Source organism: Eucyclogobius newberryi, unplaced genomic scaffold (assembly GCF_026437365.1).
Source record: "Eucyclogobius newberryi isolate DKJ021-1_F unplaced genomic scaffold, fEucNew1.0.hap1 SCAF_178, whole genome shotgun sequence".
NCBI classification, from domain to species: domain Eukaryota; kingdom Metazoa; phylum Chordata; class Actinopteri; order Gobiiformes; family Gobiidae; genus Eucyclogobius; species Eucyclogobius newberryi.
In genome coordinates, this window is record NW_027315810.1 from 34,421 (window position 1) to 61,407 (window position 26,987).

Consider the following 26,987-nt stretch of genomic DNA (forward strand, 5'->3'; position numbering starts at 1 on the left):
AAAAATAACAGTTAAATTATAAATGTTTTTTTGATTCTGGTCCCTCAGTGTCCGCTGAATCCACGCGTAATGCGCGCGGCTCCGGTGCGTCAGGCCCGGGTTACCGGAGTACGGTCCCGGGGAAGTCGGATTATGTTTGATGTAAAATCGGATCACTTCAGGAGCGTCCCGGTGCTTTGCTTGGACAGATGCACGTCATGACGCACGGGCTCGCGCGCCGGTTCACTTTTTGTCTCTGTGCACGCGCCTCAGGTGTCTCTGTGCACGCGCCTCAGGTGTCTCTGCGCGCGTGCGCGTGCCCGTACCTCAGGCTGAAGTTCTTCCCGCGGTTGTTGTCCCAGAAGTCTCCTTCCGCGCAGCGCAGCAGCAGCGCGAAGTGCACCGCGCTCGCGCTCCACAGCGGCGGCACGAGCACGGAGAAGGTGTGGCGGCCATCGGCCACGCGCAGGGCGGGCGCGTCCACGTGAGACAGCCACTCGTTGAACGTGTATCTGATGAAGACCGCCGCGTGCGTGTCCTCCGTGCGCGTGAGCACCTGTCCGCGCACCTCGAACTGCGTCACCTGAACTTTCTCCAGGGCCACGCGCTGCTCGTGCACGCTCTTCTGCGCGTGCACAGGCTCCGGGAAACACGGCAGGAGCGCAGGCTGCGCGTGCGTCTGCGGCGCGGGCGCGCCAAAACTCCGGTGGCGGGAAAGCACCGCGTGCGGCACGAGCGGCTCGTCCGTGGTGTTGAAGTGTTTCACGTCCGCGAGGCTCAAGCCCAGAGTGTCCGCGAACTGCACGCGCTTCCGCGCGCTCCCGTCCCCGAGCAGTGCCGCCGTGCACGCGGGCAGCGAGCGCGCCCTGCGCCGCTCCCGCATGAAGCGCATCCGCGCCGCGTCCTGCGCCGCGTCCAGCTCCTCGTCAGAGTCTGCGAGACCGTTATCCACGGGGCCCGTGGGGCCCGTGAGGCCCGTGGGGCCCCGTGTCTCGAGGCTCTGCTCCGGGTCCATGACTGAAGTGTCCGGGCGCGTGCTGCTTTAAACACGTCCGCCCCGTGCCCGCCCTGGAGGCGCGTGGCTCTCCAGTAGCGCGTGCTCCGCTGAGGCACGTCCGGCTCGCGGGCTCAGACGCGGTCAAGTGCCGCGTCTGAGCCGCGACCCCCGCGCGGGCTGTTAAACAGCCCCCGTGACGTCACCACGGCGTGCGTCAGGACGTCCTGGCCTGGACCAGGTTCAAGAAGTTCACCTGAGGGACCCGCGCCCAGGGTCAAGGGTTAAACACAGCTCTGCGGGACAACGGCACAGAGCGGGGTCAGAGGTCAAGGCTCGGACTGTGTGTAGACCCACTGGGCGGGGTCAGAGGTCAAGGCTCGGACTGTGTGTAGACCCACTGGGCGGGGTCAGAGGTCAAGGCTCGGACTGTGTGTAGACCCACTGGGCGGGGTCAGAGGTCAAGGCTCGGACTGTGTGTAGACCCACTGGGCGGGGTCAGAGGTCAAGGCTCGGACTGTGTGTAGACCCACTGGGCGGGGTCAGGACTCAGGTCAGCACGAGCTGCTGATGTTTGTGCTTATTATTATTACTACAGTGTATTTCTGCCTTCAAGGGCCAGAAGGTCAGAAGGTCAGAGGGCTTTAAAGTGGGGGTCAAATGTCTTGCTTACAGACACGTTTCCTCTGGCGCCCCCTGTGTCCGTCTGTGACCTTTGCCCTGTGGTTCTGGGTCACTCACGTCATTCGTGTGTTTGTTTGTGACGTGTGTTTACAGTGGCCTGCGGTCAGTGGTCAGAGTGTGACCGGAGCCTCTGGCAGAGTGGTTAGCCTCTGTAATGAACTCTGACCTCCAGCAGGCCGCGCTAAACAAATGAGACAAAATACAACATTTTATCCACAATTTGTCCTTCAGTCGTTTGAACCAGGACTAGACTAAACCAGGACTAAAACTAAACCAGGACTAAAACTAAACCAGGACTAAAACTAAACCAGGACTAAACCAGTTCTAAACCAGGTCTAAACCAGGACTAAACCAGTTCTAAACCAGGTCTAAACCAGGACTAAACCAGTTTTAAACCAGGTCTAAACCAGGACTAAACCAGGACTAAACCAGGACTAAACCAGGACTAAACCAGTTCTAAACCAGGTCTAAACCAGGACTAAACCAGGTCTAAACCAGGACTAAACCAGGTCTAAACCAGGACTAAAACTAAACCAGGACTAAACCAGGTCTAAACCAGGACTAAACCAGTTCTAAACCAGGTCTAAACCAGGACTAAACCAGTTCTAAACCAGGTCTAAACCAGTTCTAAACCAGGTCTAAACCAGGACTAAACCAGTTCTAAACCAGGACTAAACCAGGACTAAACCAGGTCTAAACCAGAACTAAAACTAAACCAGGACTAAACCAGGACTAAAACTAAACCAGGACTAAACCAGGACTAAAACTAAACCAGGACTAAACCAGGACTAAACCCGAGGAAAAACTAAAATGTGAAGAAAAACAACATGTTAAAAAATATGATTTTATTCTTATAAAAAGCAGAACTCACTCATTCATGTGATTCTGAAAAACTGGACTAAACTAGGAGTATAACTAGGTTATCATTTTAAATGTTGTGATTCTCTTAACAGAGCTATAATGTGATTGGTCGGAGCCCAGTCCTGATGCGGTCGTCACGGCGATGACATCACTGGCTCTCATTGGAGTACATGCGGTACATCAGTGTCACGACTCCGGCCGCCAGCAGAGAGAGCACCCAGTGACCCCAGGAACTACCAGAGGAAACAGGGTCTAAACAGGGTCTAAACCGGGACTAAACAGGGTCTAAACCGGGTCTAAACCAGGTCCAAGTAGGGTCTAAACCAGGTCTAAACCAGGTCTAAACCGGGTCCAAACCGAGTCTAAACCGGGTCTAAACCAGGACTAAACCAGGACTAAACCAGGACTAGAATCAAAGGTTTACCTGGGCTCTTGGTGTAAAGTGGTGGCCAGTGTCTCCTGGAAACACAAAGACGTTAGTTTCAAACTCCGTGTCCAGATGTCTCATGTTGGACTCACCTCTGGTCTGGAGATCTTCTCTCTGTCGTCCTGGAAACAAACACATGTTCAAGACACGAGTGATGAGAAGGAACAGGACAGAACACAGACCAGAGCGGGCGCAGAGCGGGCGCGGAGCGGGCGCGGAGCAGGCGCGGAGCGGGCGCGGAGCGGGCTCAGAGCGGGCTCAGAGCGGGCGGGCGCAGAGCGGGCGCAGAGCGGGCGCAGAGCGGGCGCCTAGCGGGCTCAGAGCGGGCGGGCGCAGAGCGGGCGCAGAGCGGGCGCAGAGCGGGCGGGCGCAGAGCGGGCGCAGAGCGGGCTCAGAGCGGGCTCAGAGCGGGCTCAGAGCGGGCGGGCGCAGAGCGGGCGCAGAGCGGGCGCCTAGCGGGCTCAGAGCGGGCGGGCGCAGAGCGGGCGCAGAGCGGGCTCAGAGCGGGCGGGCGCAGAGCGGGCGCAGAGCGGGCGCCTAGCGGGCTCAGAGCGGGCGGGCGCAGAGCGGGCGCAGAGCGGGCTCAGAGCGGGCTCAGAGCGGGCGGGCGCAGAGCGGGCGCAGAGCGGGCGCCTAGCGGGCTCAGAGCGGGCGGGCGCAGAGCGGGCGCAGAGCGGGCTCAGAGCGGGCGGGCGCAGAGCGGGCGCAGAGCGGGCGCCTAGCGGGCGCAGAGCGGGCGGGCGCAGAGCGGGCGGGCGCAGAGCGGGCGGGCGCAGAGCGGGCTCAGAGCGGGCGGGCGCAGAGCGGGCGCAGAGCGGGCTCAGAGCGGGCGGGCGCAGAGCGGGCGCAGAGCGGGCGCAGAGCGGGCGCAGAGCGGGCGGGCGCAGAGCGGGCTCAGAGCGGGCTCAGAGCGGGCGGGCGCAGAGCGGGCGTGTCTGTCGGGCTGCGGTCGTTCCCGTGGAGATCACCAGGAAAGATCTGATCAACCGTACTGAAGGGTCTTTTTTACATAGAAAATGATTTTCCCTCTGATCTCTTTTAGGATCAGTCTGTGGGCTCTTTGGATGTTTAAACCAGGTTTAACCAGGTCTAACACAGGACTAAATCAGGACTAAACCAGGTCTAACACAGGACTAAACCAGGTCTAACCAGGACTAACCAGGACTAAACCAGGTCTAAACAAGGTCTAACACAGGACTAAACCAGGTCTAACCAGGACTAAACCAGGTCTAACACAGGACTAAACCAGGTCTAAACCAGGTCTAACACAGAACTAAACCAGGTCTAAACCAGGTCTAACACAGGACTAAACCAGGTCTAACCAGGACTAACCAGGACTAAACCAGGACTAAACCAGGTCTAAACCAGGTCTAACACAGGACTAAACCAGGTCTAAACCAGGTCTAACACAGGACTAAACCAGGTCTAAACCAGGTCTAACACAGGACTAAACCAGGTCTAACCAGGACTAAACCAGGTCTAACACAGGACTAAACCAGGTCTAAACCAGGTCTAACACAGGACTAAACCAGGTCTAACCAGGACTAACCAGGACTAAACCAGGTCTAACACAGGACTAAACCAGGACTAAACCAGGTCTAACACAGGACTAAACCAGGACTAAACCAGGTCTAACCAGGACTAACCAGGACTAAACCAGGACTAAACCAGGTCTAAACCAGGACTAAACCAGGTCTAACCGGGTGCAGTTCTCCGATGATCATGTCCTTTGCCATCTCTTGTGCATCGGTCGAATGTCCCACGTCCTCAAAGCTCTCTGTGGCGTCTCCACCAGCCTGCTCCCTCAGCACCTCCTCTCCACCCGGGTGCTACAAACAAACAAACAAACAAACAAAGATGGAGTCCAGTTCAAACAGTGAAGGCTCAAGGGCCAGAACCAGGACTAAACCTGGACTAAACCAGGTCTAAACCAGGTCTAAACCTGGACTAAATCTGGTCTAAACCAGGACTAAACCAGGTCTAAACCAGGACTAAACCAGGTCTAAACCAGGACTAAACCTGGTCTAAACCAGGACTAAACCAGGACTAAACCAGGACTAAACCAGGTCTAAACCAGGACTAAATCTGGTCTAAACAAGGTCTAAACCAGGTCTAAACCAGGACTAAACCAGGACTAAACCAGGTCTAAACCAGGACTAAACCAGGTCTAAACCAGGACTAAACCAGGTCTAAACCAGGACTAAACCAGGACTAAACCAGGTCTAACCCAGGTCTAAACCAGGACTAAACCAGGTCTAAACCAGGACTAAACCAGGACTAAACCAGGTCTAAACCAGGACTAAATCTGGTCTAAACCAGGTCTAAACCAGGACTAAACCTGGTCTAAATCTGGTCTAAACCAGGTCTAAACCAGGACTAAATCTGGTCTAAACCTGGTCTAAACCAGGACTAAACCTGGTCTAAACCTGGTCTAAACCAGGACTAAACCTGGTCTAAACCTGGTCTAAAGCAGGACTAAACCTGGTCTAAACCTGGTCTAAACCTGGTCTAAACCTGGTCTAAACCAGGACTAAACCTGGTCTGGCTGAGGAGCAGGAGGGGCGGTGAACTTGTGCACAGTGGCTCTTGTGTTTGCTCAAAGTTCAGCCCTTGATAACTCTTTAACCACAAACACAATCTAATCACCTGCTGTTGATCGAGTTTTGATGTTTATAAATTCAAACGTTCACCTCCAGCCTGAGGTCAAAGGTCACCCAGGTTCAGCTTGAGGTCAAGGGTTAAAATCAGGATAACTCTGTATCATTGTGATGAAACGTCTCTGGAGTCGTGTTTTTGTTTCATTCACTGTTTCAGACTTTGTCCCGGTTCAAGAGCTTCAGTTTCCTCAGGTTCTGATCCACATCCTGAGAACGTGAGGGGCGTGGCTAAAGCTAGTGTGTGTGAGGGGCGTGGCTAAAGCTAGTGTGTGTGAGGGGCGTGGCTAAAGCTAGTGTGTGTGAGGGGCGTGGCTAAAGCTAGTGTGTGTGAGGGTCGTGGCTAAGGCTAGTGTGTGAGGGGCGTGGCTAAAGTTAGTGTGTGAGGGGCCTGGCTAAAGCTAGTGTGTGAGGGGCCTGGCTAAAGCTAGTGTGTGAGGGGCGTGGCTAAGGCTAGTGTGTGAGGGGCATGGCTAAAGCTAGTGTGTGAGGGGCCTGGCTAAAGCTAGTGTGTGAGGGGCCTGGCTAAAGCTAGTGTGTGAGGGGCGTGGCTAAAGCTAGTGTGTGAGGGGCGTGGCTAAAGCTAGTGTGTGAGGGGCGTGGCTAAAGCTAATGTGTATGAGGGGCGTGGCTAAAGCTAGTGTGTGTGAGGGGCGTGGCTAAAGCTAGTGTGTGAGGGGTGTGGCTAAAGCTAGTGTGTGTGAGGGGCGTGGCTAAAGCTAGTGTGTGTGAGGGGCGTGGCTAAAGCTAGTGTGTGTGAGGGGCGTGGCTAAAGCTAGTGCGTGTGAGGGGCGTGGCTAAAGCTAGTGTGTGTGAGGGGCGTGGCTAAAGCTTGTGTGTGTGAGGGGCGTGGCTAAAGCTAGTGTGTGTGAGGGGCGTGGCTAAAGCTAGTGTGTGTGAGGGGCGTGTCTGAAGCTAGTGTGTGTGAGGGGCGTGGCTAAAGCTAGTGTGTGTGAGGGGCGTGGCTAAAGCTAGTGTGTGTGAGGGGCGTGGCAAAAGCTAGTATGTGTGAGGGGCGTGGCTAAAGCTAGTGCGTGTGAGGGGCTTGGCTAAAGCTAGTGTGTGAGGGACGTGGCTAAAGTTAGTGTGTGAGGGGCCTGGCTAAAGCTAGTGTGTGAGGGGCGTGGCTAAAGCTAGTGTGTGAGGGGCGTGGCTAAAGCTAGTGTGTGTGAGGGGCGTGGCTAAGGCTAGTGTGTGAGGGGCGTGGCTAAAGCTAGTGTGTGAGGGGTGTGGCTAAAGCTAGTGTATGAGGGGCGTGGCTAAAGCTAGTGTGTGTGAGGGGCGTGGCTAAGGCTAGTGTGTGAGGGGCGTGGCTAAAGCTAGTGTGTGAGGGGTGTGGCTAAAGCTAGTGTGTTTGAGGGGTGTGGCTAAAGCTAGTGTGTGAGGGGCGTGGCTAAAGCGAGTGGCGTGCGGCCATAAACAGGAAACAGCTATTGCTAACGCGCTTTGCTAGCTTTGTGTTGCTAAGGCTCCACATAGTTAGGGTTAGTAGCATCAGAATCTCTCAGGTCCTAAAAATGGCTCATGAAGCTCCTCTGGGTTTTTAAAGGCCACTCAGCATTCACCTCATTCAGGTCTAAACTTTTTTACCTTGTGGTACCATCAAATAGGACTAAACCAGGACTAAACCAGGACTAAACCAGGTCAGAACGAGAGAATGAGATAAACGAGTCCAAACACGACGGAAGAAGAAAAACAAGAGATACTAAGTGTCAGAGTCGCTCCATTTAAGACCAAGAGACCGAGACCAGACCTGGCCCTGAACCAGGACTAAACCAGGACTAAACCAGGTCTAAACCAGGACTAAACCAGGACTAAACCAGGACTAAACCAGGACTAAACCAGGTCTAAAACAGGACTAAACCAGGACTAAACCAGGTCTAAAACAAACAGGAGGAGGCACCTCCAGGCCAAGTACGAGTCAGGTTTGTGGAGTACAGAAACAAGAGGCTCCCACATCATGAGAAGTTTTAAGGCCTAATGTTCACGATTTTTGGTCAATTTATTTTTTTATGTCCACGGGCTTATGAACTGGGCCTTGACCTCCAAGTGAACGAGTCCAGTTATACAAATGTAGAAAGTAAAGTACTTTTACTTTTTTTTTAATTATTACTGCTTTATTACTACATTTCACAGTCACTTTGAAATACTGAGACAAAGTGATGAAATATTCCAGGAAGTGTCTGAAAGTCTCTGCATTCTAACAATGCGCAGGTCAAAGGTCACAGGTCATCTCACGCTCACCTCTTCGAGGAACTTGGTCACGTCGTAAACTTTGTTGTGGATGATGATCCACGTTGATTTGAACGAGTTCTTCTCCTCGATCTCGGAGAGCCGGTAGTACCGGAGCTCCCCCGGGCCGCTCTGCTCTTTGTCCCCCATGAGTGACGCTGTGAGGCGGGTACGTGAGCTCGGAGGTGCCGCTGTCCGTGCGCTTCTCCCGGAAACTCGGTTTTTAGCGAGTGACTACACAGGAGTGTCCGACATTTACCCCAGATCACGGCCGCGAGCCTCGGCCGAGCGTCACGGTGCGTCACCATGCGTCAAGGTGCACGTGCGGGCAGAGGCTTCCGCTCCGGACTGTCACAATAAAAGCACGGACAGGTGAAGCAAACAGGCTTTATTACTGCGAAAAAAGCTTTGCGTGGTGTATTGCAATAAAGTATAGTATTGTATTTGTATACGTTGTATTCTGCTCCTCCTAATGTGACTGTTACACTGTGGTAATAGTCATTATTGTGCTCACCTGTAGAGGGCGCACTTGTCCTGGGGTGCAGGCTGTATTGTTATGAACCTGGACCAAAAGTTTAAGTAATATAAAGGTCGTGGCTGCAGAGCCGCAGCGTGGTCAAATGGCCCAGCAGTTTCAGGAACCGCGGCACTGCCATATAGCCTCATAGCTAACCACAACCTTAACCCTAACCTTAAAGGTCCCATAACATGCTAAATCGACTTTTCAGAGCTTTTAACCTTCTTACATTGCTATTTGTGCTTCATATATGTCCAGAGTGTTTTTTAAATTGATTCCTGCCGTGTTTAGCTATAGTACAGACTATCTCCTTTCCTCAAATCTCCAAACTGACGGGGGGTGGGTGCAAGACCGCGTCATAACACCAGGCACAGGTCACCATCACCCTCCACCCTCCCCCCTCACCCTCCCGCCTGCCGCCCCCTTCCCCCCGGCTCCGCGCTGCTCCAGGCTCTCGTGTCTCCCCATACCAGCCCCGGAGTTTTTCTGCTTCGATTTACGAGGAAACACGGCTCAAAGAGGCCCAAAACGTCATTAATGATATCGCACTCTCTACTATTATCACAATGGTGAAGGTTTATGTGGCAGTTGATGCAGCAACGGGAAAATAAACAGAGAGAAGTTCTATCCGATACCGAAAAACCAGGAAATAAGAGCGCGATGGACATAAGACTTTTATATATATATATATATATATATATATATATATAGATCTATAGATATTTCTTAACTATTATGTTAAGGGTGTTGCACAACCCTTATTATTATCAATTATACACTTAGGATAGACTACGAAACGTGAAAAAAGCATGTTATGGCACCTTTAACCTTAACCTTAACCTTAACCCGGCGCGGTCTAAAACGTCGCAGTCAAATAGCAGCAATTTCGGCCGCGGCTCTGTAGAAACTCCCTTAAGTTAAAAGACTGAAATTGAGATGTTGTTCTTTATTTCTGCCACGATGCAAAACTTTGTCATCCAGAAAGTTTTGAGCCACATGCAGCAGAACAGAGCAGTCTCCCCAAAGTTTAATCATTCCCCAAAGGACAAAAATATCATACAAAATTACAAAGTAAAAAGTAAAAAAATTAAAGGCGATTTGAAAATGCAGGCGGAAGTGCACATGCCACTCCCCCGTGCACATGCCACTCCCCCGTGCGCATGTCACTCCCCCGTGCTCATGCCACTCCCCCGTGCGCATGACACTCCCCCGTGCGCATGCCACTCCCCCGTGCTCATGCCACTCCCCCGTGCTCATGCAACTCCCCCGTGCACATGCCACTCCCCCGTGCACATGCCACTCCCCCGTGCTCATGCCACTCCCCCGTGCTCATGCCACTCCCCGTGCCCATGCCACTCCCCCGTGCTCATGCCACTCCCCCGTGCACATGCCACTCCCCCGTGCGTATGCCACTCCCCCGTGCACATGCCACTCCCCCGTGCTCATGCCACTCCCCCGTGCGTATGCCACTCCCCCGTGCTCATGCCACTCCCCCGTGCTCATGCCACTCCCCCGTGCTCGTGCCACTCCCCCGTGCTCATGCCACTCCGCCATGCTCATGCCACTCCCCCGTGCTCATGCCACTCCCCCGTGCACATGCCACTCCCCCGTGCACATGCCACTCCCCCGTGCGTATGCCACTCCCCCGTGCTCATGCCACTCCCCCGTGCGCATGCCACTCCCCCGTACATGCCACTCCCCCGTACATGTCACTCCCCCGTGCACATGCCACTCCCCCGTGCACATGCCACTCCCCCGTGCACATGCCACTCCCCCGTGCGCATGCCACTCCCCCGTACATGCCACTCCCCCGTACATGCCACTCCCCCGTGCACATGCCACTCCCCCGTACATGCCACTCCCCCGTGCGCATGCCACTCCCCCGTACATGCCACTCCCCCGTGCACATGCCACTCCCCCGTGCACATGCCACTCCCCCGTGCACATGCCACTCCCCCGTACATGCCACGCGCCCGTGCGCATGCCACTCCCCTGTACATGCCACTCCCCCTACATGCCACTCCCCCTACATGCCACTCCCCCTACATGCCACTCCCCCGTACATGCCACTCCCCCGTGCACATGCCACTCCCCCGTGCACATGCCACTCCCCCGTGCTCATGCCACTCCCCGTGCACATGCCACTCCCCGTGCACATGCCACTCCCCCGTGCTCATGCCACTCCCCCGTGCGCATGACACTCCCCCGTGCGCATGCCACTCCCCCGTGCTCATGCCACTCCCCCGTGCACATGCCACTCCCCCGTGCTCATGCCACTCCCCGTGCCCATGCCACTCCCGAGGGCTCTGCAGGTGAACGAGGCTCTGCAGGTGAACGAGGCTCTGCAGGTGAGCAGTAGGTGCACGCCACGAGGAAATAAGACTCAGATCTGGGCCAAAAAAAATCGTCAATTCAACCTTTAAATAAAAAATAGGGTAAAAGTATGTATGTAAAAATATGATTTTTTAAAGTAGACCTAGTATGCTTTTTTAAATATTTAGTACATAGCTATAAAATTAGCCACCGCACTTTTGATCTAAAACTAATTAAAGGGCACATATTGTGTAAATAGTTTATTTATCTCTCTCTTTGACTCTGTTCTCTCTCTGTTCTCTCTCTGTTCTCACTCTGTTCTCACTCTGTTCTCACTCTGTTCTCTCTCTGTTCTCACTCTGTTCTCACTCTGTTCTCTCTCTGTTCTCTCTCTGTTCTCACTCTGTTCTCTCTCTGTTCTCACTCTGTTCTCACTCTGTTCTCTCTCTGTTCTCACTCTGTTCTCTCTCTGTTCTCACTCTGTTCTCTCTCTGTTCTCACTCTGTTCTCACTCTGTTCTCACTCTGTTCTCTCTCTGTTCTCACTCTGTTCTCACTCTGTTCTCACTCTGTTCTCTCTCTGTTCTCTCTCTGTTCTCTCTCTGTTCTCACTCTGTTCTCTCTCTGTTCTCACTCTGTTCTCTCTCTGTTCTCACTCTGTTCTCTCTCTGTTCTCTCTCTGTTCTCACTCTGTTCTCTCTCTGTTCTCACTCTGTTCTCTCTCTGTTCTCACTCTGTTCTCTCTCTGTTCTCTCTCTGTTCTCACTCTGTTCTCACTCTGTTCTCACTCGTCACAAACTCTGGAGCACATTCAGCTTCATTCACAGATAAACTCCTCTCCCCTCCGAGCCTCAGAAACACTCCGTTCTAAATCTCCTCCATCTGTGACTCTTGAAATGTGTGTAATTCTCTCTGCGTCCAGTAGATGGCGCAAAAGCTCAGTTAGGCCCTAGGGAATCAGCAGAGATCCATTATATAACAAAATGATTATACATATTATGTATAATCATTTTGTTTTTAGTTCTTAAACATGAGATGCCAAACCAAAGGTACAAGATCATGTTTAAAGGCCGATAATAATACACTTAAAGGTTGAATGGACCATTTTTTTGACCCAAATCTGAGTCTTATTTCCTCATGGCGTGGATTAGTCCTGCCACGTATCAATCATAAAACGCACCTACCGCTCACCTAAGAGCAGCACGTTTCCGCGTGTCTAAGCGCATTGATCTATCATAATATAGTTCCCTCAGTGTACGGGACAAAATGAAGACGGAGAAAGACAGTTGGAGCTGACACAGAAGAGACGGAAATCTAAAAAAGACGAGCGATGCGATGTGATCCGTCGCGCTGATAAACAAACGCACGTGTGTGTTGTATCAGTCCGCACGGGGGAGTGGCATGTGCACGGGGGAGTGGCATGTGCACGGGGGAGTGGCACGTGCACGGGGGAGTGGCACGTGCCCGGGGGAGTGGCACGTGCCCGGGGGAGTGGCACGAGCACGGGGGAGTGGCATGTGCCAGGGGGAGTGGCATGTGCACGGGGGAGTGGCACGTGCACGGGGGAGTGGCATGTGCACGGGGGAGTGGCATGTGCACGGGGGAGTGGCATGTGCACGGGGGAGTGGCATGTGCCCGGGGGAGTGGCACGTGCCTGGGGGAGTGGCATGTACACGGGGGAGTGGCATGTGCCCGGGGGAGTGGCATGTGCACGGGGGAGTGGCATGTGCCCGGGGGAGTGGCATGTGCCCGGGGGAGTGGCATGTGCCCGGGGGAGTGGCACGAGCACGGGGGAGTGGCACGTGCACGGGGGAGTGGCATGTGCACGGGGGAGTGGCATGTGCCCGGGGGAGTGGCATGTGCACGGGGGAGTGGCATGTGCACGGGGGAGTGGCATGTGCACGGGGGAGTGGCACGTGCCCGGGGGAGTGGCACGTGCCCGGGGGAGTGGCACGCGCACGGGGGAGTGGCACGCGCACGGGGGAGTGGCACGAGCACGGGGGAGTGGCATGTGCCAGGGGGAGTGGCATGTGCCCGGGGGAGTGGCATGTGCCCGGGGGAGTGGCATGTGCACGGGGGAGTGGCATGTGCACGGGGAAGTGGCATGTGCACGGGGGAGTGGCACGTGCCCGGGGGAGTGGCACGAGCACGGGGGAGTGGCATGTGCACGGGGGAGTGGCATGTGCCCGGGGGAGTGGCATGTGCCCGGGGGAGTGGCATGTGCACGGGGGAGTGGCATGTGCACGGGGAAGTGGCATGTGCACGGGGGAGTGGCACGTGCCCGGGGGAGTGGCACGAGCACGGGGGAGTGGCACGTGCACGGGGGAGTGGCATGTGCACGGGGGAGTGGCATGTGCACGGGGGAGTGGCACGTGCACGGGGGAGTGGCACGAGCACGGGGGAGTGGCATGTGCCAGGGGGAGTGGCACGAGCACGGGGGAGTGGCATGTGCCAGGGGGAGTGGCATGTGCACGGGGGAGTGGCACGTGCACGGGGGAGTGGCACGTGCCCGGGGGAGTGGCACGTGCCCGGGGGAGTGGCACGAGCACGGGGGAGTGGCATGTGCCAGGGGGAGTGGCATGTGCACGGGGGAGTGGCACGTGCACGGGGGAGTGGCATGTGCACGGGGGAGTGGCATGTGCACGGGGGAGTGGCACGTGCCCGGGGGAGTGGCATGTGCACGGGGGAGTGGCATGTGCCCGGGGGAGTGGCATGTACACGGGGGAGTGGCATGTGCACGGGGGAGTGCCCGGGGGAGTGGCATGTGCACGGGGGAGTGGCATGTGCCCGGGGGAGTGGCATGTGCCCGGGGGAGTGGCATGTGCCCGGGGGAGTGGCATGTGCACGGGGGAGTGGCATGTGCACGGGGAAGTGGCATGTACACGGGGGAGTGGCATGTTCCCGGGGGAGTGGCATGTGCCCGGGGGAGTGGCATGTGCACGGGGGAGTGGCATGTGCCCGGGGGAGTGGCATGTGCACGGGGGAGTGGCATGTGCACGGGGGAGTGGCATGTGCCCGGGGGAGTGGCATGTGCACGGGGGAGTGGCATGTGCCCGGGGGAGTGGCATGTGCCCGGGGGAGTGGCATGTGCACGGGGGAGTGGCATGTGCACGGGGGAGTGGCACGAGCACGGGGGAGTGGCACGTGCACGGGGGAGTGGCACGAGCACGGGGGAGTGGCACGTGCACGGGGGAGTGGCACGAGCACGGGGGAGTGGCATGTGCACTTCCGCCTGAGTTCTCAAATTGCCGAAAAATCGTCCATTGCGCCTTTAATGCATAATATTTGACATGTAATTCTAGCAACTGGTCTATTGACTTCCTGTTCAAAACGACCAAATTCAATTTACATGTTTTTATAATTATTTGTTTTATAACCCTGCGTGTGTGACCCAGAGTCTGAGTTTTGTTAAATAACCACAGTTAAGTCCAGAGCAGTGGGCGGGGATAGGGGGTAAGTGAGCAGTCGAGCCTCAGATACAGAACATTACGAGGTTGTTCAAACATGCAGTTTATGACGAGAACACTGTAATAACATCTGTAATAATAAGTCTATCCTATGTAATATGTGCTCTTTAAATAATAGAATAGTTGAATGGATGAAAACTATCTCCAAATACACTTTAGATAGACTCAGGATCAATAATTCACCTTTCATCTTTCGCAGAAAAACTCCTAAACACATCTGCGTTTCCACAACCCTGGCACCCGCCTCTTTAACACATCCAGCGCTCCCATTGGCCCAGCGCTCTCTTCCTCGCTCTCTGATTGGTCTGTTCTGTTCTCACTCTCCACCGAGGTCGCCTAAGTTCGGGGGGAACGGGGCTTCTCACGCGTCCCGGGGCTTTAATGACGGTTTGTGACGACACGGAGCTTTATCACTGTCCCAGGATGACCGTGAACTCTCCCGCTGTCGGCCTCAAACGCGTCTGTTTGGGAAAAAAAACAGAGTGAAGCTTTAAAACGTCGCTATAACAACGCATTTGTACGTTTTGGCAGCTGTGGCGGGAAAGCGTCCAGGTCCCAAAGTCCGAGATTGTTATTGAACACAATGCGCCACTACTTCCTCCTCCAAACCTCATAAAACGGGACTTTGAGCTTACTTTACTTTACTTTACTTCTTTTTACTTTACTTTACTTTACTTTACTTTACTTTACTTTACTTTACTTTACTTTACTTTACTTTACTTAGTGCTATTCTTACAATTAATGACACAACAACAGACGTAATACCTTACTAACCTTAATTCACCTTGTTCAGTTGTATTTTTTTTAGATTTAATCAGTTGGCATAGCTATTCATCTATTATATTCGTTCACGATAATAAAATGTAATACAAAATTATTCTTATTGCCTCTAAAAAAGAAATAAAAGCGTTACATTTCTAGATATGAACTCTATTTACGTAGTTTGATCATTGATACAGAGTGATACATCCTGCTCTCACGGAAGATCTTTCTTGCTAAAGACATTGTTCGTGCTAAAGTTAATATTTGGATAAACTATTTAGATTTTATTCTGTTTTTCGTCTTATTGAAGCGAATCTCCTCAAGAAACGACGATAAAGGAGCATTTGTTGTAACTCTTAGTCTGAAAAAGGAACATAAAATAGAATAAAGACCGTGTATTTGGCGATTTAGCTTGCGCTAGGCTAAAGGCAGGTAAGTCCGCCGTATTTTTGTTCTAATATTGTCTCATCTTTTGTTATTATTTCAGTTTGGGCAACACAAAAAAATACTAAACCATAAACGTGAAAACAGTTTTGACTTTGTTAAAATTTATTTTAAGAATTTAGTTTTCTTTTGTGACAAGTTATTTTATGTATTATAAAAAGACAACATATTATGTTAATAAGTTAGTTATTATGTTAATGATAAAATAATCTCCATTTTATTTTAATTGAGAATTATTTGAGTATGAGTAATTATTTATTTTAATTAGGTAACCAGTATTTCTGTATATTATGCCTTTTTAAAGAGATAATACTGTGTCAAGGCATTTTGAGAGCAAATATATTCAAGTAAAGTGCATCACTTACAGAATCACTCATTGTTTATTCTATTTTGACATTTCGATTTGTCAAAATGTAGGTTTCTTTGTTTTAAAACGTCTTTAATCAAACGTTACAGAGTCTGTGTCGTCCAGATCCGTGTGTTTCAGGATGAGTGCCGTGTTCTTCCTGTCGCTGCCCGAGCTCCAGAGTCTCTGCTGCGTCGCTCTGAAGTTACAGGACGATTACGACAAACCGCGCACCAAACAGATGAGCACGAGCAGGTAACCAACACATCCAAACAGCATGAGCAGGTGACCAACACATCCAAAGAGCAGGAGCAGGTGACCAACACATCCAAACAGAGCAGGTGACCAACACATCCAAACAGAGCAGGTGACCAACACATCCAAACAGCACGAGCAGGTGACCAACACATCCAAACAGCACGAGCAGGTGACCAACACATCCAAAGAGCACGAGCAGGTGACCAACACATCCAAAGAGCACGAGCAGGTGACCAACACATCCAAAGAGCAGGAGCAGGTGACCAACACATCCAAACAGAGCAGGTGACCAACACATCCAAACAGCATGAGCAGGTGACCAACACATCCAAAGAGCAGGAGCAGGTGACCAACACATCCAAACAGAGCAGGTGACCAACACATCCAAACAGAGCAGGTGACCAACACATCCAAACAGCACGAGCAGGTGACCAACACATCCAAACAGAGCAGGTGACCAACACATAATGGTTTGTGTGTTTTCAGGGAGCTGGTTCTTCTTTTCTCTGACGTTTTGGCTGCGCCGGCTTTAGACTCATTCACCGAGATCACTGCGGTCATGACTGTGAGTGGACTAACCCGGGTCTAAACCGGGTCTCAACCGGGTCTAACATGGTCTAAGCCGGGTCTAAACCGGGTCTAAACCGGGTCTAAACCGGGTTTAATCCAGGCGCTACATTTTCTGTGTTTCAGGTCCAGTTCTTCCAGTCTGGAGTTCTTCAGGGCTTCATTCACAGACACTGTCTTCAGGTGAACGACTTCTGTCCTGACCAGACTCAGGTCCAGACTCAGGTCCAGGACCAGACTCAGGTCCAGACTCAGGTCCAGACTCAGTTCCAGACTCAGGTCCAGACTCAGGTCCAGACTCAGTTCCAGGACCAGACTCAGGACCAGACTCAGGTCCAGACTCAGGTCCAGACTCAGGTCCAGACTCAGGTCCAGACTCAGGTCCAGACTCAGTTCCAGGACCAGACTCAGGTCCAGACTCAGGTCCAGACTCAGGTCCAGACTCAGGTCCAGACTCAGGTCCAGGTCCAGACTCAGGTCCAGACTCAGGTCCAGACTCAGGTCCAGACTCAGGTCCAGGACCAGACTCAGGTCCAGACTCAGGTCCAGACTCAGGTCCAGACTCAGTTCCAGGACCAGACTCAGGTCCAGACTCAGGTCCAGACTCAGGTCCAGGACCAGACTCAGGTCCAGACTCAGGTCCAGACTCAGGTCCAGGACCAGACTCAGGTCCAGACTCAGGTCCAGACTCAGGTCCAGGTCCAGACTCAGGTCCAGGACCAGACTCAGGTCCAGGACCAGACTCAGGTCCAGACTCAGGTCCAGACTCAGGTCCAGGACCAGACTCAGGTCCAGACTCAGGTCCAGGTCCAGAGTCAGGTCCAGGCTCAGGTCCAGGACCAGACTCAGACTCAGGTCCAGACTCAGGTCCAGACTCAGGTCCAGACTCAGGTCCAGATTCAGTTCCAGACTCAGGTCCAGGTCCAGAGTCAGGTCCAGACTCAGGTCCAGGCTCAGGACCAGACTCAGGACCAGACTCAGGTCCAGACTCAGGTCCAGGCTCAGGTCCAGGCTCAGGTCCAGGATCAGGTCCAGGATCAGGTCCAGGCTCAGGTCCAGACTCAGGTCCAGACTCAGGTCCAGGCTCAGGTCCAGGCTCAGGTCCAGGCTCAGGTCCAGGTCCAGACTCAGGTCCAGACTCAGGTCCAGACTCAGGTCCAGGCTCAGGTCCAGGCTCAGGTCCAGGTCCAGGCTCAGGTCCAGGTCCAGGCTCAGGTCCAGGTCCAGACTCAGGTCCAGACTCAGGTCCAGGCTCAGGTCCAGGCTCAGGTCCAGGCTCAGGTCCAGGTCCAGGCTCAGGTCCAGGTCCAGGCTCAGGTCCAGACTCAATTCCAGGTCCAGGCTCAGGTCCAGGTCCAGACTCAGGTACAGACTCAGGTCCAGACTCAGGTCCAGGTCCAGGCTCAGGTCCAGGCTCAGGTCCAGGTCCAGGCTCAGGTCCAGACTCAGGTCCAGGCTCAGGTCCAGACTCAGATCCAGGTCCAGGCTCAGGTCCAGGCTCAGGTCCAGGTCCAGGCTCAGGTCCAGACTCAGGTCCAGGCTCAGGTCCAGACTCAGGTCCAGGTCCAGGCTCAGGTCCAGGCTCAGGTCCAGACTCAAGTCCAGGCTCAGGTCCAGACTCAGGTCCAGGTCCAGGCTCAGGTCCAGGCTCAGGTCCAGGCTCAGGCTCAGGTCCAGGCTCAGGTCCAGGCTCAAGTCCAGACTCAGGTCCAGGTCCAGGCTCAGGTCCAGACTCAAGTCCAGGCTCAGGTCCAGGTCCAGGCTCAGGTCCAGGCTCAGGTCCAGGCTCAGGTCCAGGCTCAAGTCCAGGCTCAGTTGTAATACCAGTAGAACTTCAGCAGGGGTCGCCGATGTTCAGCCTTTAATACTTAAACATTTAGATGTTCGTATTATTTTGATGAGCTAAATATTGTATGATTGTTTCTTTCATGTGTTTGTTCCAGATGAAGAGTCCAGAGCAGGTTTATCCCGGGACGCTCCAGGTCTGTGTGTCCTTCAGCCTCATCTGCAGACTCACCCCAAACTGGAACAAGGTCGGACTGTACCTGGTCAAGGGTGAGGACTGGACCAGGACTAAACCAGGACTACACCAGGACTGGACCAGGACTAAACCAGGACTAAACCAGTACTGGACCAGGACTACACCAGGACTGGACCAGGACTACACCAGGACTAAACCAGGACTGGACCAGGACTACACCAGGACTAAACCAGGACTGGACCAGGACTACACCAGGACTAAACCAGGACTGGACCAGGACTAAACCAGGACTACACCAGGACTACACCAGGACTAAACCAGGACTGGACCAGGACTAAACCAGGACTAAACCAGGACTGGACCAGGACTAAACCAGGACTAAACCAGGACTGGACCAGGACTACACCAGGACTGGACCAGGACTACACCAGGACTAAACCAGGACTGGACCAGGACTAAACCAGGACTACACCAGGACTGGACCAGGACTAAACCAGGACTAAACCAGGACTGGACCAGGACTACACCAGGACTAAACCAGGACTGGACCAGGACTAAACCAGGACTAAACCAGGACTGGACCAGGACTACACCAGGACTAAACCAGGACTGGACCAGGACTACACCAGGACTGGACCAGGACTACACCAGGACTAAACCAGGACTGGACCAGGACTAAACCAGGACTACACCAGGACTGGACCAGGACTAAACCAGGACTAAACCAGGACTGGACCAGGACTAAACCAGGACTACACCAGGACTGGACCAGGACTAAACCAGGACTAAACCAGGACTGGACCAGGACTACACCAGGACTGGACCAGGACTACACCAGGACTAAACCAGGACTGGACCAGGACTAAACCAGGACTACACCAGGACTGGACCAGGACTAAACCAGGACTAAACCAGGACTGGACCAGGACTACACCAGGACTGGACCAGGACTACACCAGGACTAAACCAGGACTGGACCAGGACTAAACCAGGACTAAACCAGGACTGGACCAGGACTACACCAGGACTAAACCAGGACTGGACCAGGACTACACCAGGACTGGACCAGGACTACACCAGGACTAAACCAGGACTGGACCAGGACTAAACCAGGACTAAACCAGGACTGGACCAGGACTACACCAGGACTAAACCAGGACTGGACCAGGACTATACCAGGACTAAACCAGGACTGGACCAGGACTACACCAGGACTAAACCAGGACTGGACCAGGACTAAACCAGGACTACACCAGGACTGGACCAGGACTAAACGAGGACAAAACCAGGACTGTACCAGGACTAAACCAGGACTAGACCAGGACTGGACAAGGACTAAACCAGGACTAAACCAGGACTAAACCAGGACTGGACCAGGACTAAACCAGGACTAAACCAGGACTGGACCAGGACTAAACCAGGACTACACCAGGACTGGACCAGGACTAAACCAGGACTAAACCAGGACTGGACCAGGACTACACCAGGACTAAACCAGGACTGGACCAGGACTAAACCAGGACTGGACCAGGACTACACCAGGACTAAACCAGGACTGGACCAGGACTACACCAGGACTGGACCAGGACTACACCAGGACTAAACCAGGACTGGACCAGGACTACACCAGGACTGGACCAGGACTACACCAGGACTAAACCAGGACTGGACCAGGACTACACCAGGACTAAACCAGGACTGGACCAGGACTACACCAGGACTAAACCAGGACTAAACCAGGACTGGACCAGGACTACACCAGGACTAAACCAGGACTGGACCAGGACTACACCAGGACTGGACCAGGACTACACCAGGACTAAACCAGGACTGGACCAGGACTACACCAGGACTAAACCAGGACTGGACCAGGACTACACCAGGACTAAACCAGGACTGGACCAGGACTACACCAGGACTAAACCAGGACTGGACCAGGACTATACCAGGACTAAACCAGGACTGGACCAGGACTACACCAGGACTAAACCAGGACTGGACCAGGACTAAACCAGGACTACACCAGGACTGGACCAGGACTAAACGAGGACAAAACCAGGACTACCAGGACTAAACCAGGACTAGACCAGGACTGGACCAGGACTAAACCAGGACTAAACCAGGACTAAACCAGGACTAAACCAGGACTGGACCAGGACTAAACCAGGACTACACCAGGACTGGACCAGGACTAAACCAGGACTAAACCAGGACTGGACCAGGACTAAACCAGGACTACACCAGGACTGGACCAGGACTACACCAGGACTAAACCAGGACTGGACCAGGACTACACCAGGACTAAACCAGGACTAAACCAGGACTGGACCAGGACTACACCAGGACTAAACCAGGACTGGACCAGGACTAAACCAGGACTAAACCAGGACTGGACCAGGACTACACCAGGACTAAACCAGGACTGGACCAGGACTAAACCAGGACTACACCAGGACTGGACCAGGACTACACCAGGACTAAACCAGGACTGGACTAGGACTAAACCAGGACTACACCAGGACTGGACCAGGACTAAACCAGGACTAAACCAGGACTAAACCAGGACTGGACCAGGACTAAACCAGGACTACACCAGGACTGGACCAGGACTAAACCAGGACTAAACCAGGACTGGACCAGGACTAAACCAGGACTACACCAGGACTGGACCAGGACTAAACCAGTACTAAACCAGGACTAAACCAGGACTGGACCAGGACTACACCAGGACTAAACCAGGACTGGACCAGGACTACACCAGGACTAAACCAGGACTGGACCAGGACTATACCAGGACTAAACCAGGACTGGACCAGGACTACACCAGGACTAAACCAGGACTGGACCAGGACTAAACCAGGACTACACCAGGACTGGACCAGGACTAAACGAGGACTAAACCAGGACTGGACCAGGACTAAACCAGGACTACACCAGGACTGGACCAGGACTAAACCAGGACTAAACCAGGACTAAACCAGGACTGGACCAGGACTAAACCAGGACTAAACCAGGACTGGACCAGGACTAAACCAGGACTACACCAGGACTGGACCAGGACTAAACCAGGACTAAACCAGGACTGGACCAGGACTAAACCAGGACTACACCAGGACTAAACCAGGACTAAACCAGGACTAAACCAGGACTGGACCAGGACTAAACCAGGACTAAACCAGGTCTAAACCAGGACTAAACCAGGACTAAACCAGGACTAAACCAGGTCTAAACCAGGACTAAACCAGGACTAAACCAGGACTAAACCAGGACTAAACCAGGACTGGACCAGGACTACACCAGGACTAAACCAGGACTGGACCAGGACTAAACCAGGACTACACCAGGACTGGACCAGGACTACACCAGGACTAAACCAGGACTGGACCAGGACTACACCAGGACTACACCAGGACTGGACCAGGACTACACCAGGACTAAACCAGGACTGGACCAGGACTAAACCAGGACTACACCAGGACTGGACCAGGACTACACCAGGACTAAACCAGGACTGGACCAGGACTACACCAGGACTACACCAGGACTGGACCAGGACTACACCAGGACTGGACCAGGACTACACCAGGACTAAACCAGGACTGGACCAGGACTAAACCAGGACTAAACCAGGACTGGACCAGGACTACACCAGGACTAAACCAGGACTGGACCAGGACTACACCAGGACTGGACCAGGACTACACCAGGACTAAACCAGGACTGGACCAGGACTAAACCAGGACTACACCAGGACTGGACCAGGACTACACCAGGACTAAACCAGGACTGGACCAGGACTAAACCAGGACTACACCAGGACTGGACCAGGACTAAACCAGGACTAAACCAGGACTAAACCAGGACTGGACCAGGACTAAACCAGGACTACACCAGGACTGGACCAGGACTAAACCAGGACTAAACCAGGACTGGACCAGGACTAAACCAGGACTACACCAGGACTGGACCAGGACTAAACCAGTACTAAACCAGGACTAAACCAGGACTGGACCAGGACTACACCAGGACTAAACCAGGACTGGACCAGGACTACACCAGGACTAAACCAGGACTGGACCAGGACTATACCAGGACTAAACCAGGACTGGACCAGGACTACACCAGGACTAAACCAGGACTGGACCAGGACTAAACCAGGACTACACCAGGACTGGACCAGGACTAAACGAGGACTAAACCAGGACTGGACCAGGACTAAACCAGGACTACACCAGGACTGGACCAGGACTAAACCAGGACTAAACCAGGACTAAACCAGGACTGGACCAGGACTAAACCAGGACTAAACCAGGACTGGACCAGGACTAAACCAGGACTACACCAGGACTGGACCAGGACTAAACCAGGACTAAACCAGGACTGGACCAGGACTAAACCAGGACTACACCAGGACTGGACCAGGACTAAACCAGGACTAAACCAGGACTAAACCAGGACTGGACCAGGACTAAACCAGGACTAAACCAGGACTGGACCAGGACTAAACCAGGACTAAACCAGGTCTAAACCAGGACTAAACCAGGACTAAACCAGGACTAAACCAGGTCTAAACCAGGACTAAACCAGGACTAAACCAGGACTAAACCAGGACTGGACCAGGACTACACCAGGACTAAACCAGGACTGGACCAGGACTAAACCAGGACTACACCAGGACTACACCAGGACTAAACCAGTACTGGACCAGGACTACACCAGGACTACACCAGGACTGGACCAGGACTACACCAGGACTAAACCAGGACTGGACCAGGACTAAACCAGGACTACACCAGGACTGGACCAGGACTGCACCAGGACTAAACCAGGACTGGACCAGGACTACACCAGGACTACACCAGGACTGGACCAGGACTACACCAGAACTGGACCAGGACTACACCAGGACTAAACCAGGACTGGACCAGGACTAAACCAGGACTAAACCAGGACTTGACCAGGACTACACCAGGACTAAACCAGGACTGGACCAGGACTACACCAGGACTGGACCAGGACTACACCAGGACTAAACCAGGACTGGACCAGGACTAAACCAGGACTACACCAGGACTGGACCAGGACTACACCAGGACTAAACCAGGACTGGACCAGGACTACACCAGGACTAAACCAGGACTGGACCAGGACTACACCAGGACTAGACCAGGACTGGACCAGGACTATACCAGGACTAAACCAGGACTGGACCAGGACTACACCAGGACTAAACCAGGACTGGACCAGGACTAAACCAGGACTAAACCAGGACTGGACCAGGACTACACCAGGACTAAACCAGGACTGGACCAGGACTAAACCAGGACTACACCAGGACTGGACCAGGACTAAACGAGGACAAAACCAGGACTACCAGGACTAAACCAGGACTAGACCAGGACTGGACCAGGACTAAACCAGGACTAAACCAGGACTAAACCAGGACTAAACCAGGACTGGACCAGGACTAAACCAGGACTACACCAGGACTGGACCAGGACTAAACCAGGACTAAACCAGGACTGGACCAGGACTAAACCAGGACTACACCAGGACTGGACCAGGACTACACCAGGACTAAACCAGGACTGGACCAGGACTACACCAGGACTAAACCAGGACTAAACCAGGACTGGACCAGGACTACACCAGGACTAAACCAGGACTGGACCAGGACTAAACCAGGACTAAACCAGGACTGGACCAGGACTACACCAGGACTAAACCAGGACTGGACCAGGACTAAACCAGGACTACACCAGGACTGGACCAGGACTACACCAGGACTAAACCAGGACTGGACCAGGACTAAACCAGGACTACACCAGGACTGGACCAGGACTAAACCAGGACTAAACCAGGACTAAACCAGGACTGGACCAGGACTAAACCAGGACTACACCAGGACTGGACCAGGACTAAACCAGGACTAATTCAGGACTGGACCAGGACTAAACCAGGACTACACCAGGACTGGACCAGGACTAAACCAGTACTAAACCAGGACTAAACCAGGACTGGACCAGGACTACACCAGGACTAAACCAGGACTGGACCAGGACTACACCAGGACTAAACCAGGACTGGACCAGGACTATACCAGGACTAAACCAGGACTGGACCAGGACTACACCAGGACTAAACCAGGACTGGACCAGGACTAAACCAGGACTACACCAGGACTGGACCAGGACTAAACGAGGACTAAACCAGGACTGGACCAGGACTAAACCAGGACTACACCAGGACTGGACCAGGACTAAACCAGGACTAAACCAGGACTGGACCAGGACTAAACCAGGACTAAACCAGGACTGGACCAGGACTAAACCAGGACTACACCAGGACTGGACCAGGACTAAACCAGGACTAAACCAGGACTGGACCAGGACTAAACCAGGACTACACCAGGACTAAACCAGGACTAAACCAGGACTAAACCAGGACTGGACCAGGACTAAACCAGGACTAAACCAGGTCTAAACCAGGACTAAACCAGGACTAAACCAGGACTAAACCAGGTCTAAACCAGGACTAAACCAGGACTAAACCAGGACTAAACCAGGACTAAACCAGGACTGGACCAGGACTACACCAGGACTAAACCAGGACTGGACCAGGACTAAACCAGGACTACACCAGGACTGGACCAGGACTACACCAGGACTAAACCAGGACTGGACCAGGACTACACCAGGACTACACCAGGACTGGACCAGGACTACACCAGGACTAAACCAGGACTGGACCAGGACTAAACCAGGACTACACCAGGACTGGACCAGGACTACACCAGGACTAAACCAGGACTGGACCAGGACTACACCAGGACTACACCAGGACTGGACCAGGACTACACCAGGACTGGACCAGGACTACACCAGGACTAAACCAGGACTGGACCAGGACTAAACCAGGACTAAACCAGGACTGGACCAGGACTACACCAGGACTAAACCAGGACTGGACCAGGACTACACCAGGACTGGACCAGGACTACACCAGGACTAAACCAGGACTGGACCAGGACTAAACCAGGACTACACCAGGACTGGACCAGGACTACACCAGGACTAAACCAGGACTGGACCAGGACTAAACCAGGACTACACCAGGACTGGACCAGGACTAAACCAGGACTAAACCAGGACTAAACCAGGACTGGACCAGGACTAAACCAGGACTAAACCAGGACTGGACCAGGACTAAACCAGGACTACACCAGGACTGGACCAGGACTAAACCAGTACTAAACCAGGACTAAACCAGGACTGGACCAGGACTACACCAGGACTAAACCAGGACTGGACCAGGACTACACCAGGACTAAACCAGGACTGGACCAGGACTATACCAGGACTAAACCAGGACTGGACCAGGACTACACCAGGACTAAACCAGGACTGGACCAGGACTAAACCAGGACTACACCAGGACTGGACCAGGACTAAACGAGGACTAAACCAGGACTGGACCAGGACTAAACCAGGACTACACCAGGACTGGACCAGGACTAAACCAGGACTAAACCAGGACTAAACCAGGACTGGACCAGGACTAAACCAGGACTAAACCAGGACTGGACCAGGACTAAACCAGGACTACACCAGGACTGGACCAGGACTAAACCAGGACTAAACCAGGACTGGACCAGGACTAAACCAGGACTACACCAGGACTGGACCAGGACTAAACCAGGACTAAACCAGGACTAAACCAGGACTGGACCAGGACTAAACCAGGACTAAACCAGGACTGGACCAGGACTAAACCAGGACTAAACCAGGTCTAAACCAGGACTAAACCAGGACTAAACCAGGACTAAACCAGGTCTAAACCAGGACTAAACCAGGACTAAACCAGGACTAAACCAGGACTGGACCAGGACTACACCAGGACTAAACCAGGACTGGACCAGGACTAAACCAGGACTACACCAGGACTGGACCAGGACTACACCAGGACTAAACCAGTACTGGACCAGGACTACACCAGGACTACACCAGGACTGGACCAGGACTACACCAGGACTAAACCAGGACTGGACCAGGACTAAACCAGGACTACACCAGGACTGGACCAGGACTGCACCAGGACTAAACCAGGACTGGACCAGGACTACACCAGGACTACACCAGGACTGGACCAGGACTACACCAGAACTGGACCAGGACTACACCAGGACTAAACCAGGACTGGACCAGGACTAAACCAGGACTAAACCAGGACTTGACCAGGACTACACCAGGACTAAACCAGGACTGGACCAGGACTACACCAGGACTGGACCAGGACTACACCAGGACTAAACCAGGACTGGACCAGGACTAAACCAGGACTACACCAGGACTGGACCAGGACTACACCAGGACTAAACCAGGACTGGACCAGGACTACACCAGGACTAGACCAGGACTGGACCAGGACTATACCAGGACTAAACCAGGACTGGACCAGGACTACACCAGGACTAAACCAGGACTGGACCAGGACTAAACCAGG

At 53.5% G+C, this 26,987-nt stretch overlaps 3 protein-coding genes across 3 annotated transcripts in view; 1 reads left to right on the forward strand and 2 right to left on the reverse strand.

The window, feature by feature from the left end:
• Positions 1-268: 268 nt before the first annotated feature.
• LOC140363697 (protein phosphatase 1 regulatory subunit 3G-like) lies at positions 269-1,103 on the reverse strand. Its single transcript, XM_072450309.1, has one exon. It carries the CDS (start codon positions 992-994, stop codon positions 272-274), a length of 723 nt encoding a protein of 240 aa, XP_072306410.1. The 5' UTR covers positions 995-1,103; the 3' UTR covers positions 269-271.
• A 1,492-nt stretch (positions 1,104-2,595) lies between these two features.
• Positions 2,596-8,056, reverse strand: cyb5a (cytochrome b5 type A (microsomal)). The gene is made up of 5 exons (XM_072450310.1): positions 7,844-8,056; positions 4,646-4,774; positions 3,038-3,067; positions 2,943-2,977; positions 2,596-2,751 (listed from the first exon to the last, which is right to left on the reverse strand). The coding sequence occupies exons 1-5, from the start codon at positions 7,979-7,981 to the stop codon at positions 2,667-2,669; spliced, it is 417 nt and encodes a 138-aa protein (XP_072306411.1). The 5' UTR covers positions 7,982-8,056; the 3' UTR covers positions 2,596-2,666.
• Positions 7,980-26,987, forward strand: part of cunh18orf63 (chromosome unknown C18orf63 homolog) — a 54,396-nt gene continuing 35,388 nt past the window's right edge. Inside the window, exons 1-6 of the mRNA XM_072450308.1 lie at positions 7,980-8,203; positions 14,327-14,514; positions 15,790-15,934; positions 16,424-16,502; positions 16,631-16,687; positions 18,448-18,559. Of these exons, the coding sequence (XP_072306409.1) occupies positions 7,980-8,203; positions 14,327-14,514; positions 15,790-15,934; positions 16,424-16,502; positions 16,631-16,687; positions 18,448-18,559 (805 nt within the window). The remainder of the gene's footprint in view (positions 8,204-14,326; positions 14,515-15,789; positions 15,935-16,423; positions 16,503-16,630; positions 16,688-18,447; positions 18,560-26,987) is intronic.